This window comes from Esox lucius, chromosome 17, assembly GCF_011004845.1.
Source record: "Esox lucius isolate fEsoLuc1 chromosome 17, fEsoLuc1.pri, whole genome shotgun sequence".
Taxonomy (NCBI): Eukaryota; Metazoa; Chordata; class Actinopteri; order Esociformes; family Esocidae; genus Esox; species Esox lucius.
The window spans coordinates 8,856,999-8,872,707 of NC_047585.1; the positions used below are offsets into that span (position 1 = coordinate 8,856,999).

The window sequence follows — 15,709 nt, forward strand, 5'->3', positions numbered from 1 at the left end:
TTCCAAAAAAAATCATACAAATACGACAGTGAAATATTGCTGTTCAGTAGTTTAGGGACCATCATGAAATGGCTATACCAGTGATTAAATGTGACAAATAAAATATATTTTATTTTGTGTCAACCTAAAAATACCTGCCTCTGTAAAGGGAAATCATAGGTACAAACACTTTTTGTGTTGTTAAATAAAACTATAATTTTCTACATATATTTTGGTTGTTAAACCTTATATATTTCATTTTTTTTTGTATATAATCTTATAGAGATAGCATATGCACCTACAACCACTTGTATTTTGGTCATTTGCCTTTAGATCTGCCCTGGTGATTATATCAGAATTGATCCTTCTATACAATACGTTTTGAATAGCTTAATATCCATATGAACAAGAGATCTACAAACAATTATGGTCTGTTCCTTTACCTCTTTTATCAATATTCATTATCTATATTTCATTTTAGAAATGCATGCATTATTACAACTCTATTACCTAATTCACATGAACTATTTTGAATAACTTCCAATCCAGATGATATGGACCTCTAAAACAACTTGAATTTTGTTCACTGACCTAGCTTGTCATGGGTACCCCCCCTTAGATTTGCCATTTTCCATTTCGGTGAATTTACAGGAATTTATCTTTTGAAATAATATTATTCTTTATAGTTCACTGTCCATATGAGTTAGAGATCTACAAACAAGTGTGTTGTGTTCCTCTACCTCTTTTCTGAAAGGTACAGCTCTTATTTTTTCCAAATTCATTACTGTGTATTTTGTTTCAAAATTACATGTATTATTACAACTCTATTACATCATTTGCATTAACTATTTTTAATAGATTCAAATCCAGATTACATGGACCTCTAAAACCACTTGCATTTTGCTCACTGACCTACCTTGTCAAGGGTACGCCCCTAAGATTTGCCATATTCCTTTTCGGGGAATTTACAGGAATTTATCTTTCCAAACAACAATTTTTTAATAGTTCACTATCCATATGAGTTAGATATCTACAAAAAAGTGTGTTGGATTTCTTTACCTCTCTTCTGAAAGGTACATCTCTTGCTTTTTCCAAATTCATAATCTTTATTTTATTTTAAAATTACATGCACTATTTTTTATTGCTTCCAATCCAGATGACATGGACCTCTAAAACCACTTGAATTTTGTTCACTGACCTTCCTTGTCAAGAATATGCCCCTTAGTTTTGCCATTTTCAATTTCAGTGATTTTATAAGAATTTATCCTTATATACAATCCTTTTTTAATAGCTGACTATCCATATGAGTTGGAGATCTAAAAACAAGTGTGGTGTGTTCTGGTAAGAAGGTACACCTTTAAATTTGTATACCAAATATCCTGCAATGTCCAGCTGGGAGGAGACCTCGGGGTAGGCCCATGACTAGGTGGAGAGATTATATTTCGACAAAGGCCTGGGAATGCCTCGGGATCCCCCAGTCAGAGCTGGCAAATGTGGCTCGGGAAAGGGAAGTTTGGGGTCCCCTGCTGGAGCTGCTGTCTCCGTGACCCGATACTGGATAAGCGGATGAAGATGAGATCCTGCAATGTTTCAAATTTTTTTATTTTATTAGTTTTTATTTACAGTAGATATAAAAAGTATACACACCCCTGTGAAAATGCCAGGTTCTTGTGATGTAAGAGAATGAGACAAAGATAAATAATGTCAGAACTTTTTACACTTTCAATGTGACCTATAATGTGAAAAATTCGATTTCAAACTGAAATCTTCGAGTGGGAAAAATGAAAAATAAAAACCTTTATTTTTTCTCCACTTAATGATTACTTTCTTCATTATGTTCCATGGTATATCTAATGCTTAATACATTCTTTTGTACCCTTCTCCTGACTGATATCTTTCAACAATAAGATCCCTCTGATGCTTTGGAAGCTCTCTACGGACCATGGCTTTTGCTCTGAAATGCAACTGAGAAAATCCAACTAACCTGGTTGCATAAGTGTGCACACCCTCTTATAACTGGGGATGTGGCTGTGTTCAGAATAAACCATTCACATTCAAACACATTACACACCTGCCACAATTTAAAGTGACTCTGATTAATCACAAATAAAGTTCAGCTGTTCTAGTTGGATTTTCCTGAGATTTTCTCAGTTGCATCTCAGAGCAAAAGCCATGGTCCACAGAGAGCTTCCAAAGCATCAGAGGGATCTCATTGTTGAAAGATATCAGTCAGGAGAAGGGTACAAAATAATTTCCAAAGCATTGGATATACCAGAAAGTCATCATCAATTGGAGAAAAAATGGCACAACAGAGACATTACCAAGAACTGGACGTCCCTCCAAAATTGATGAAAAGACGAGAAGAAAACTGGTCAGGGAGGCTTCCAAGAGGCCTACAGCAACAATAAAGGAACTGCAGGAAATTCTGGCAAGTACTGGCTGTGTACTACATGTGAATAGGCTATGGGGTAGGGTGGGAAGACGGAAGCCTTTTCTTACAAAGAAAAACATCCAAGCCCCGCTGAAGTTTGCAAACACAAACATCAAGTCCCCCAAAAGCATGTGGGTAAATGTGTTATGGTCTGCTGAAACCAAGGTTGAACTTTTTGGCCATAATTCCAAAAGTTATGTTTGGCGCAATTACAACACTGCACATCCCCCAAAGAACATCATACCCACAGTGAACCATGGTGGTGGCAGCATCATGCTTTGGGGCTGTTTTTCTTCAGCTGGAACAGGGGCCTTAGTCAGGGTGGAGGGAATTATGAACAGTTCCAAATACCAGGCAATTTTGGCACAAAACCTTCAGGCGTCCATTAGAAATCTGAAGATAAAGAGGAAGTTCACCATTCAGCACGACAACGACCCAAAGCACACATCCAAATCCACAAAAGCATGGCTTCACCAGAATAAGATTTGGAATGGCCCAGCCAGAGCCCAGACATGAATACAATTGACCATCTGTGGGGTGATCTGAAGAGGGCTGTGCACAGGAGATGTTCTCGAAATCTGACAGATTTGGAGTGCTTTTGCAAAGAAGAGTGGGCAAATATTGCCACGTCAAGATTTGCCATGCTAATAGACTTCTACCCAAAAAGACTGAGTGCTATAATAAAATCAAAAGGTGCTTCAACAAAGTATTAGTTTAAGGATGTGCACACTTATGGAACCAGGTTATAGTGAGTTTTCGCAAAGATTTCAGTTTGTTTTTCAATTGAATTGTTCACGTTATAGGTCACATTAAAGGTGGAAAAAGTTCTAACATGATTTATCTTTGTCTCATTCTTTTACATCACAAGAACCTGGCATTTTAACAGGTGTGTGTAAACTTTTTAAATCCACTGTATACAGCTCTGGAAAACATTCAGAGGCCACTGCACCTTTTTCTTTTCTTTCCCAATAAGTTGAAAAGGAAAGTTTTGAGTGAAACAGAAGCATTCAATTTGCAGTGGTCTCTTAATTTAAATTTTCTGTTCCTCACTCAAAACCTTTTTTGGAAAGAAAAAGGTGCAGTGAGCTGTATATTAACATTATAAACAAAACTCAGAGTGCAGATGACATCTTGGAACTTCGGAATGAGAATATATTTATTATAATACCCTACTTAGAGGGAAAAAAAACTATTTTATAGTGAGTGACAAATTGAAACCTCACATGGTTACTAGGCTCCATAGAGATTATACACATGGCTTTATTCGCGAGAAAAGTGTTTTTGCCGAGCTTTTATGGGTTTCAAAAATGGACTTTCCTCTCAGCCTTTCGAACGTTCGGCAAACTAAATGAGCTAATATCTAGCTTATTTAGTTGTGGTCGAAGCTACTTTAAACGTAGACCTGAGTTACGAGTCCAGTTGGGTAAGGCCGGGCGCTGCAGTCTTCTCACAATCATCATTTGAAATTCGGTGTAACATCCGGCGTTCAATCTGGGTCCTTATTCTATCTCTGCTGAATGGTCCAGCAACACAGAGGAGTTCTCGTTCCATCTCTATGCGACGCCTGCGCTCTGACTGCTACACGAAAAATATACCGCTCAACTTCAGCTTGAACCCCATCCCCGGCCAGTATACAGCATGGAAAGGAAAGGTAACTTCAAAGAATAGGGATGATAAATCAATAATATCAGTGAATGAGCACAGAAATGTTGAAACACGCAGAAGCCATCGACTTTGAGCATTTTACTGTTTATAACTTTAATAAATACTGAGGTGGTGCAGTTTAGTGCTGAATTGAACAATAGTGAACCACGCTTTGTAGCAAACTAGCCACTATATGCTAGATAGAGCCGAGCTGTAAAGCTAGTTAGATAGCATTGCTATTTTCACAGTGCACTCATCTAAAATATATTTCGAAATATAAGAGCGCCACAATGCTAATTTATCTTGCATTATTTTATGAACATATAATTCATTATCCCATTTCTTTTAGTAGCTAAATAGAATGAGTAAAACATGTCTCTATTTTGTTGTTAGCGAAGTCTTCCAATTTCAGCATCTTAACACCTGCTAGGTACTAGCTAAGGTAACATTAGCTATATTAGCTGCTAAAGTTAGCTAGCCAACTTCATTCTATTGCAGCTGTGCAGCCACTTACACTAAGCCATGCTTTGCACTTTGTGAACATCTTATTTGGTGTTTAGCTGTAACGTTAGCTAGCCAGTTACCAAATAAGTAGATATCTCGCTACACCACGGCGCTATAGCTAGGTAATACTGTTATGAAAGTGAAAGGTCTGGCGAATACTATTGTAAATTTCGTTTATCAATTATCCCATGACAGTTCTTGCACTCCAGGCCAGGAAGAAAAGGACAAAACCGAAAAAACCCGGCAAAAAGTGAGTATTATCCTTTTTGTAACCTATCTGGATTGTGGAGAGTGGTCCTCTGCATACATGACGGAATTGGAGCACATGGGCAGTCGTGCACTGCCTTCAACCTTATCTGTCTCTTAGCTACTCTAGCCGTTTTTGATGATAATCTTTGGTTGGAAGTAAGATTTTCATTATGCTCTTACATTTACGCTCTTGTCGTTTCAGTTCATTCACACAGGTTTGTGTAGTGTGTCATTCACTTTCAATTACATGTTAAGGTAAAATTGTCCATGAATGATGCTAAATTCTTGCAGGGGCTGTAGGAATGTCTGCTACCCTTCACTACTTTAGGGGTAGGAGGTAACGTGTCCTGAGTGCTGCGGTTACTGCTAATTAATGACTGTAGGAACATTTCATATTAATCCTGTTTACTTTGTCCCTGTATGTTTAATATAGATGTTCTGTGGATATAATTGTATTATTCGAATAGTACATTTTTTCGGATATTCAAAACAGGTATTTTTAAAATCGTAACCGGTACATCTTTTAACCTGCACTATCGTAGAACGTTGACAATGGCGGTCTGTGTGAGAAAAGTGCGAGCTCGCAGAGAGAAGCAGTGGTAGCCAGAAAATGAAGCCCTTTATCAAACAGAATATTACGACAATATTTTTTATGAACTCCGTGTCTTTTTGAGAAGCTAGCCTGCTAGTCTGCACATCACTACCACCCGAATTCAGATTCAACATCAGCCTAATTTCACGTACATTTTATTAGTCTAATCACTTTCGTCGGTAATTTATAAATACATAAATAACAATTCCATATTTATTTGAATTAGTGAAGTGCATCCACTTGGTAACAGTACTGTACATATTGAGCCTTTCGTAGAGGGCTACTACAGGGCTGCGGCTATGATTCACCTAGGTAAACAACGAACGCGTGAGTGAGCGCACGTCATATAAAACGGACGTAAGATTGTCTTGATATGTAAACATTCTTATACATTTTATTTTATTTGGAAAAAGCACAAGGTATATTCATTTGAATGTATTTGTTTCTGTGCAAAAAAGAATACTCTCTTACTTAATATGAAAGTGTATACACTTACTGCTGTAAGTGGCACTGGATTAGAGTTTGTTAGTATTGAAATAATTAGTTAGTATTCCAATACTAACAAACTCTAATCCAGTGCCACTTACAGCAGTAAGTGTACACACTTTCATACTACTTTATCTTCCTGGTGAACTCTAAAACCTGGCATTGTAAGCAACATTTTCTACCAAGTGAGCAACACTGGACCAGTCTGTTAAATTATTTCAGTGAATGCCTGTGTGTGATGATAGGACTTCTGACTGAGGTCACTGCAGGGCTAGGTTAAAGAAGCTCTAATTAGAGAAAAACGACACACGCACACCCACAGCATCAGATTCACACAGACAGTCCTCTTGCTGAAAGTCTGCCAATTATCGATGAGCTTGTCTGCTCGATTAGCCCTCTCTATTCCTCTGAGTACACACATTTACTCACTCACTCAGAGGCATTATTGCACACACACTTATCCACTGCACTTGTGCTTTGGCTGCCAGTGTGATAGCATAGCTGTACTCCTTGGGCCTGTAGGGGTGTTGTTGTACATAGAGGGCTGGCTGACCGACGGAGGCATCATTAGATAGATAGGTCCCAGAGAGACATGGTTTTGTTCAGGACAGTTATGAAGTGGATTGTGTCTGCTCTATATGTTTGTGCATTTCTCTTCAAACGGCTGAGCCTGAGTCCTCAGAGGACTTTGTTACATAAGGCTACTGAAGTTTGACCACACACTTTTCCAGTCTTGCAGATCTGGCGTTTGATCCTTAGATGACCCAATTATCTTGGCTATTCCTTCTTTCTCTCCCACCCCCTCCTGCATTAATAGCTCACTAGCATTAGCTGTGCTGTGTGTTTAGTTCTGGCATGGCACAGAAGAGAGCCAGAGAGGGGAGTGGCTTGGAGATTGAGCCCCATAACAGAACCCCATTCCCAGGTTAGTCAGATTGTACCTCCCCCTTCCTGTGGGCCATGTGGCTCCTTGACTGAATCGGCTCTCAACAGTGCCATTATCAACGTGGCCACCGGCCTGAGGTACAAGTGTGTGACTGATTTGAGATTCTGGTCCTGCTGATTTATTGATGAATTAGTTGTAAATTAGGTTGCTGCTGTTCACCGATATTGTTTCACTGGGCACCTAAGGAAGTGAAGATTAGGAGTTTAAGAGGACATTGGTTATGTGTGTGATGTAGAATACATGCCAGTGCAAGGTGTTAGGTTACTAATGAGGTTTTTGTATGTGTTTGTGGTGTGAAGTGATGTCTCTGCAGTTTTTTCTCTCTAACATATTTCAATTTCTCCTCTTTAGCTGTCTGCTTCTTTACCTGCCTCTCACTTTGCCTCTATGAAGGGCATGGGAAAATATGCCAGAACATGAGTCATATTTACAGTGTTGTTTTTGCACAACTGGTTGCTCTTATCACATGTCCATTAATCACTTTGGACTAACAGATATTGTCAATTTTTCGTTTGTTTTCAAACTCTGTTTTCTTCTCTTGCTATCTCAGTTCAACTATAATTTGCTGTTTGGGTGAGGTGATTCATTACATAATGCCACAAATCACCATATTACAATTGAAGACTGAGACCAGAAGTCTGCTGCCCTTGTATTATCTCTGTAACTTTAAATTATGTATCCCAGTGCTTCTTAACTTATTTTTTTTTACCCATGACATTAAGGTATTTCAAAGGTTGTGTCTTGGATTAAACAGAGAAACTAAAATCAAGTACCTTCTGCTCTGTGCCCTGGAGCACGTATTCCCCCAGTAAGGATTCCTGGTGATTGGTCAGTGAAGTTGTTCCTAAGCACAATATGAATGATTTTTGAGACAGTCTTTTGTGTCTCGTAGGTTAATGTGAGTAACAAAATGCAATAAGTCAAACATCTATATTTATCTTTTGTAGCTTATTGAAAATTAGATGGTATACTTTACCCATTGAGTATCACTCTTGGTATCCCAGTTTGAGAACAACTGATTTATGAACTGATCTGTTCCCTGCCTCCCAATCCTAACCACTGTAGCACATCATTGGGAAGAGAAAAACATTCAGTTCCGCTTGTAGGCTATTATTCAGAGCAATGGACTCTTCGTTACTGCAGTTTTTTTCTAATGCAGTGGTTCTCTGCTCCATTTTTCTCTCATCTCACTCTTTTGTTCCTACATCTCTGCCGCTCTCACTTCTGTCATCTCTCTGCCCCTTCCTCCAGCTCTTCCTGATTTCTCTTTGTTTCTCTTTGTCTCTTTCTGTCCTTCTGTGTATAGCTGCTCCTACTGCTTGTTGTATAACCTATTTTGTATGTGTGTGTGTGTGTGTGTGTGTGTGTGTGTGTGTGTGTGTGTGTAAACCCCCATTAGTAAAGAAGAAAGTGAGGCAAAGCGGTTTATGGTAGGGAAGAAATACTAGACATTAGGGCCAGGACTAGACGTGTATTGCAACAATCGTTGCAATTTTGTGGGAAGGAAACAAAAGATCCAGCAGTTTCTTTTCAAAAAATAATGTTGCGAATGACATTTTCCTTTCCTACGACATTATAAAATTTTGCCTGAATATGTATTTGTTGTTGGTAATATATGTATCATTTGTAAAGAAACATGAGTGAGCAGGCAAAACACGTCTTATTTCTTATGGGATTCACATTCAACTGTTGGTCATAACAGAATGGCACAATCATAAAACAAAACATGGCAACAAAGAAAAAATGAACTGACCCCTGTTCAAAAGTCTGCATAACCTTAATACTCAATGCTGTGTATTGCCCCTTCAGCATCAATGACAGCATGTAGTCTTTTGTAATAGTTGTCTATGACGCCCTGAATTCCTGCTGGTGATATAGTTGCCCATTCTTCTTGGCGAATTGCCTCCAGTTCATGCAAAGTCTTTGGTCGTCTTGCATGAACCGCACATTTGAGATCTCCCCAGAGATTAACCCTTTGACGCGTACGATCACACCGGTGTGATTAGAACGTATTGTTTAGAACACACCATTAGAACGTCTAGGTACAAGTGACGTAACAATGGCTGGCCCGATTGCGCTTTTATATACTCACATTTAGCTCAAACAGTGTTTCTAACTTTCTTTCCTGATTGTAATTGGTTCAAGACCACACTATGATATTAACCAGGTAGCAAGAAGGGTTACTTATGTACCAATAGGCAGCCAACACTAGCAGTTATATTTTTCTACAATAAACATAATACATGAAAACGAATGATATTAGCGATGACTATAAATCATCTTACCATTTCCTGGAAGAGCTGACAACCGGTCAAAATCCTAGTGTAAAAACTTTTTAGAAGTTAGGTTACCCGTTTGTGGGTGCCGCTATGCTTTTTTAAAAACCAAAGATAAAGGTGAGTAACTCTGAGGCCTGACAGTCATTTACATTTGCCAGTCTTTCGGACAGATTTGCTATCCGGGGACAACTATGATTTGTCCCAATATATCACCAAAAATAACAATGATTTCAATAATATTAATAACACGCAATGAAAGCACTTATGCTGGATATAGACACCTAATAGCGCATTTTTATGTTTAAAATAATGGCGACCCACCACCCTTTGCCTCACAATAGGTTGATCCAGTGCTCAGCAGTGACACATCATGCAGATATAACTACAGCTCGTGTTTGGAAATCAGAGGGATTCTGTTGTGTGTGTGTATATATATATATATATATATATATATATGTGTGTGTATATATATATATATATATATATATATATTTTTTTTTTTTTTACTTCTACAGCTCAATACAATAAGACACATTTAGAACCGTGAACCATCTTCATTTTCACTGCACTGAATTACAGGTCACACTTTGTTAGCTAGCGATTAGCTGAAGTTTGCTAGCTAGCTACAGTTACACATCAACCAGCTTTTGCAGCTCTTTGAATTTGAGTCAATAAGAGAAGCTTGCAATGCAATGTGTGTTGTGTTCTTCACCTGGCAAGGTGACGGTTCATGTCAACTGTCTGAACGGCACTCAAGGCATGTATCTAAGGTGGGATTAATCCAGTCAGTTTGTTTTGGTAGGGTTCACACACAATAGCTCAATTGGCAGATCTAGTAGCGAACCGATGGCGCAAACTTAAACAGTATTAAAGCACTACTTTTGTTGAAAAAAAAGCTCAACGTAATCTTCAAAAATCTATTTTTTCACTGATCACATTTGTCCATTACTAAATGCAAGAATCGGAATTCATAATTTGTCAAACTTCTGAGAGCTTCTTAATAATTACCTAAATAAATGATGTACATATTGCCTGATAGATGGCATATTTTTTATTGATACAACAAGTGAAGCGTGTCAGTATCTTTCGCTCCGCAATCTTTCGAAAAATGGTCAATAATTATTCAATATCAATTTTTAACAGTTACTACCGGTAGAGGTTTGCTAATATAATTGAAATAAAAAAATAGATGCATAAACTAGTAAGCAGCGTGGTGTTTTTGCAAGCTGCGAATTAAATGTATTCAAATTCTGGAACTCTGAGTGAGTATTGAATTCACGCGCAAAAAATCTCACGCTGGGGGCCGTTAAGGCATATTTGAAACTCACGCGTGAAAAGGTTAAGGTCAGGAGTCTGATGGCCACTCCAGAACCTTCACCTTTTTCTGCTGTAACCACTGGAGGGTCAACTTAGCCTTGTGCTTAGGGTCATTGTCATGCTGGACAATCCATGAGCGTCCCATATGCATCTTTCGTGCAGAAGAATGCGAATTCTCTTCCAGTATTTTCCGATAACGTCTGCATTCATCTTCCTATCAATTTTCATACGATTCCCGATGCCTTTAGAACACCCCCCCCCACCCCCCCCCCAAACATTAGTGAGCCACCACCATGCTTCACAGTGGGGATGGTATTCTGATCGCTATAAGCCTTGTTGACCCCTCTCCAAATGTAGCGCTTATGATTGTGACCATGTATTTTGGTCTCGTCAATCAAATTACAGTGTGCCAGAGGATGTGAGGCGTGTCAAGGTGTTGTCGGGCATATTGTAACCAGGTTTTTTGTGGCATTGGCGCAGTAAAATCTTCTTTCTGGCAAATTGGCCATGCAGCTCATTTTTGTTCAGTTATCGTTGTATTGTGCTCCTTGAAACAATCACACTGTCTTTTTCCAGAGCAGCCTGTATTTCTCCTGAGGTTACCGGTGTGTTTTTCTTGGTATCCTGAAAAAAGTCTGCCGATTGTGGCTGAAATTTTTCTTGGTCTACCTGACCATGGCTTGGTATCGAGATCCCTGAATTTTCCACTTCTTAATGTGATTGAACAGTATTCACTGGCATTTGCATGGCTTTGAATATCTTTTTATATTTCTTTCCATCTTTATAAAGTTCAATTTCCTTGTTACACAGGTCTTATGACCATTCTTTTCTGCACCCCATGGGTCAGTATCTAGCCTGCTCAGTGCATCCACATGAGAGGTAACAAACTCATTGCCTGTATACACAAACAGCAATTGGAATTTAAAAAGCCATGTTATCAAGAGTTCTGTGAATTTTCCACATCTTAATAAGTGATTGAAAGAGTACTGACTGGAATTTGCAAGGCTTTGGATATCTTTTTATATCCTTTTCCATCTTCATAAAGCTCCATTACCTTGTAACGCAGGTCTTTTGACAGTTCTTTTCTGCTCCCCATGGCTCAGTATCTAGCCTGCTCAGTGCATCCACGTGAAAGCAAACTATTTGGCCATTTGGGTGATTTCTGTTATCATTATGATTTAAAAATGAGCCAAACAACTGTGATATTAAATGGCTTAATATGATCTCTATCTTTAAATAAAAGGGTATGCAAACTTATGAGCACAACTGTAAGTAGTAGGATCCAATAATGTTAACTTTTTTTCTCACTGGCCCTAATGTTCATACTTGCTCGAACTGAATACTTTTTTTTATATACTATAGTATGTAAATGTCGTATCAGAATATTGATTTATACCACAGATTTGCAGGTGTTATGAGACCTGATCGCTGATACAAGCAATGGATTTTTACATAAATATGATGCAACGCATATCATTACTTTTTAATGAATGGTTATCAAAATATCACATTATCTTTTCGTGAAGATGCTTGCTTATTTGATTTGACATAAGTGTTAAAATAAAATCATTGAGTTAATATATTTATGGTAACATAAATATGGCGTAGTACAGTACTTGCACTAGTTGATTGACTGGCTTCTTGTGTGTCACTACTAGCAAGCGCTTAGGCAGGTGTGGTTAACGTGACACTTAAGCCTCGATCATACCTACAGCGTCAATTCGCTGTGATACACCGGAATATAATTCATTTCAAATGTAACGTTGCGATTGACTTGCAGCATTGCAGTGCTTAAGCAGTTGCAGAACGTTTGGTTTTTGTATGCGCTGGATTTATTCAACGTATGCCTCATTGTGTGCGTGGAAGCAGGGCGGAAGTAGTAGCGAACAGTGAATGTCAAACATCTTTTGCACCTACAGCAAAAAAAAAAAAAGTATTTGATACACTACCGATCATTTTTATCATAGGTTCTCTTCAACTGTGTGTGACGGAATATAAAACAAAAAGCAGAACTTAATATTTGGTACAGAAACCTTTGTTTGCAATTACAGAGATCATATGTTTCCTGTAGTTCTTGACCAGGTTTGCACACACTGGAGTTACAGACCTTCTCCAGATCCTTCAGGTTTTGGGGCTGTCTCTGGGCAATACAGACTTTCAGCTCCCTCCAAAGATTTCCTATTGGGTTCAGGTCTGGAGACTGGCTAGGCCACTCCAGGAGCTTGAGATGTTTCATACGGAGCCACTCCTTAGTTGCCCTGTGTGTTTCGGGTCATTGTCATGCTGGAAGACCCAGCCACGACCCATCTTCAATGTCATGCAATTAAATGCAAATTAATTATAAAATCATACAATGGAATTTTCTGGATTTTTTTTTTAGAATCCGTCTCTCACAGTTGAAGTGTACCTATGATAAAAATTAGACCTACATGCTTTGTAAGTAGGAAAACCTGCAAAATCGGCATTGTATCAAATACTTGTTCTCCCCACTGTATTTTTTTTGATAATTCACTAACTACAACATTAATAGTACATATTTCTGAAAATGTATTGTGCAAGTATATCAAATGTTCCAAATGGTAGGACCACTGACCAAAATGGACACCAAGTAGCGCAATTTCATTTGTCAAGTTGAATGCTTGGTAATTTCTCTGGTAAGAAAACCCTGCTATAAAGTCTAAAAAACATATTGATTTGGGTAGCAAGCTGCTAGCTAGCCAATAATTATTGGTATACTACGATGGTAGCTTCTTGACACAAAATATGCTCAGCGAAAAGGATTCTCCATTTTATAAAAAGCAGCATGCAACATCTGTGGAGAATCAATGCGTTCTGAGTATTTGCATAGCTGCACAAAATGCAAAATACGATACCATATTTGGGTCGTGCTCTAGAATGCGCTATGAACTATGACTGGTCAAAACAGACAAGCAATAAAATATTATTGGTCAAAAAGACGATACACCAAAGGGGGAGAAGATGCACCACAGACACATTTTAATGCAAGCACAAGCAAAAATGTAAGCGGGAAGAGACAATAATGACAAGCAAATCTTTTAATACAATACTATAATTTTAAATAGGGAAATTGAGCACTGGCCCAGACAGGCCATTGACTGTCCTTGTCTACTGGCCCTATGTTAGGTCTAACTGGCCCCGGGCCAGCATGCCATCATTAATGTTGAACCCTTAGTAAATTCATAGCATATTAATTTGCCTAATATGGTGTGAACTATATGATCTTTTGCCAAGAAAACAGTGAGCCTTTGCGCACTCTCACAGTTAGACATTCCTGTGTGTTTGATCACTTGACTATGCAGGCCTTGAGACTCAAAAGCCCCACACCCCCCGGGCAGCAACTCCAGCATACCGCCTTGTGCATTCTGCCCGCTCGATAGCGCTAAAAAGAGGCACGCTTCCATTCATTTCCAATGATAGCCAGCGAATCACTGTGACAGTGGGCGGGGCTACTCTCAAAGAAAATGTCCCAGCAATAGTGAGAGTTAAAAATTTTCAACTTTATGCTAATTTCTAGGGCGTGCGCAGTGACAGAGTTCGACGACTACCAATGTTCTCTTCATCCTGAGGTCCCTTGTCATTGACGGCCATGGCTGTCCTACGCTGGTCGTGTTTCATTTTGCTAAGACTTGTTGTAGTGATTGTGCTACTAGTAAATTTTATATAGATGGGGTTGTCCTTGATTTATAGAGCCATCGGATGTCTTTAAGAGATGTTCCTGTTAGCAGATGTTTGTAAATGTACAATGTGTCAAGATGTTTCCTCTTTCTAAAAGACTACAGGTCTTACATTGGTACTTCATGCGCTGCCATAGTCCCTCCAGTTTTGAGAGACCAGCCAAATGTATTTACCGGAAATGCACATAGCACAAATTGCGCTTTAAACCCATAGCCCTTTGTTTTTGCATTTTTGTTTTTCGTTTAAACCAAATCAACACCCTACCTTGAAAGAATGTTAATGATTATGCCTAATATGTTGGTAGGATTATTTTGTGAGTTATTTAAAATATGCAATCTTCATATCTTGTTGGTTATCAAGTAAAATTACAACAAAAGTTGTAATGTCCATTTTAGCATTTAGGTTATGTTAATCATTTGGAGCACATTTTGGTCCGGTTTCAGTCCAACCCCAAAAATGGCTATCGGGAGATATATAGGTTACAACTGACAAGGGCCTCGGAAAAATCATTATTGGAACCAAAATCCCAAAAGTGAACTGGGCTGTAGTCAAAATCTGACAGTGAGATGGCTATGTGCTGACATTATGCTGGTTTTCTCGTCATTGAAAAGGATAATGTAAATAGACTGAAATAGTTGATGCGTAGTAATCCCCATAAATACCCAGCAGCAAAATGTGATGCTAGTTTTTTTGCATTTTACCGTTCATTTATTTTAAGGAATTTTAGAATCACTTCAGGTAAGGCCCACGACGATGACGACCCTACTCCCCTGGCACAACTATATAGCAGTGTAATACCTTGGGGTAAATTTTATATTTGCAATGAACGGGAGGTTTGATTTTGGCCTATAATTGTTTAATGTATCTGGATCCAGATCCGGAGGATAGGACGCAATTAATTATGTTCGACATCACCTGGCACAGGAAATAGCTCCTTTAGTAGTTTTGTTGGAATCTGGTCTAGTTGACAATTTGTGAGTTTAGAACTCATTACTAATTTAGTGAGTGTGTCGAGTGATACAGGGTAAAAAATTCAAGTGTCCCCATTGACACCCGGTCAGGGAAATTCTGGGCGTTCTCAGGGCAACTGAGATTTTGAGGACCAACTATTTAACACTAGGACCGCCAAATGCCTGCACCTATTGCTGCTTGAGTTTGTAATTAAAATAAAACTGCTCTTTTGAACGCTACACCCTCCTCCTTCCATTACTTTTCCTAAATTGGCGTATATTACTTTGTTCCGTTGTCAGAATTCTAAACTCTTAAACGGAAAACTATTTAGACTATTTACCAGTTTTTTTGTTTGTTTTTTTAACCCTGTTTTCCGACTTAATTGCCAGTAATCCCACAGTACTTAACGTTGGTTCCTAAAATGGTACTCAGGCGCTAATCACCCCTCACTGAATGCATGATGTCAATGGATGAATGTGCGATACTCCCAACAATCACCAATTATCAAATCATCTTCCGCTTATCCGGGGCCGGGTCGCGGGGGCAGCATTCTAAGCAGAGATGCCCAGACTTCCCTCTCCCTAGACACTTCCTCCAGCTCTTCCGGGGGGACACCGAGGCGTTCCCAGGCCAGC

General features: G+C 38.8%; 1 protein-coding gene across 2 annotated transcripts in view; it reads left to right on the forward strand.

The window, feature by feature from the left end:
• Window positions 1-3,907: 3,907 nt before the first annotated feature.
• The window catches only part of srpk1b (SRSF protein kinase 1b), a 59,623-nt gene continuing 47,821 nt past the window's right edge, over window positions 3,908-15,709 (forward strand). For both annotated transcript variants that reach the window (XM_010899047.4, XM_010899049.4), the window contains exons 1-2: window positions 3,908-4,061; window positions 4,754-4,808. In XM_010899047.4, the coding sequence (XP_010897349.1) occupies window positions 4,049-4,061; window positions 4,754-4,808 (68 nt within the window). In that variant the 5' untranslated portion in view covers window positions 3,908-4,048. The remainder of the gene's footprint in view (window positions 4,062-4,753; window positions 4,809-15,709) is intronic.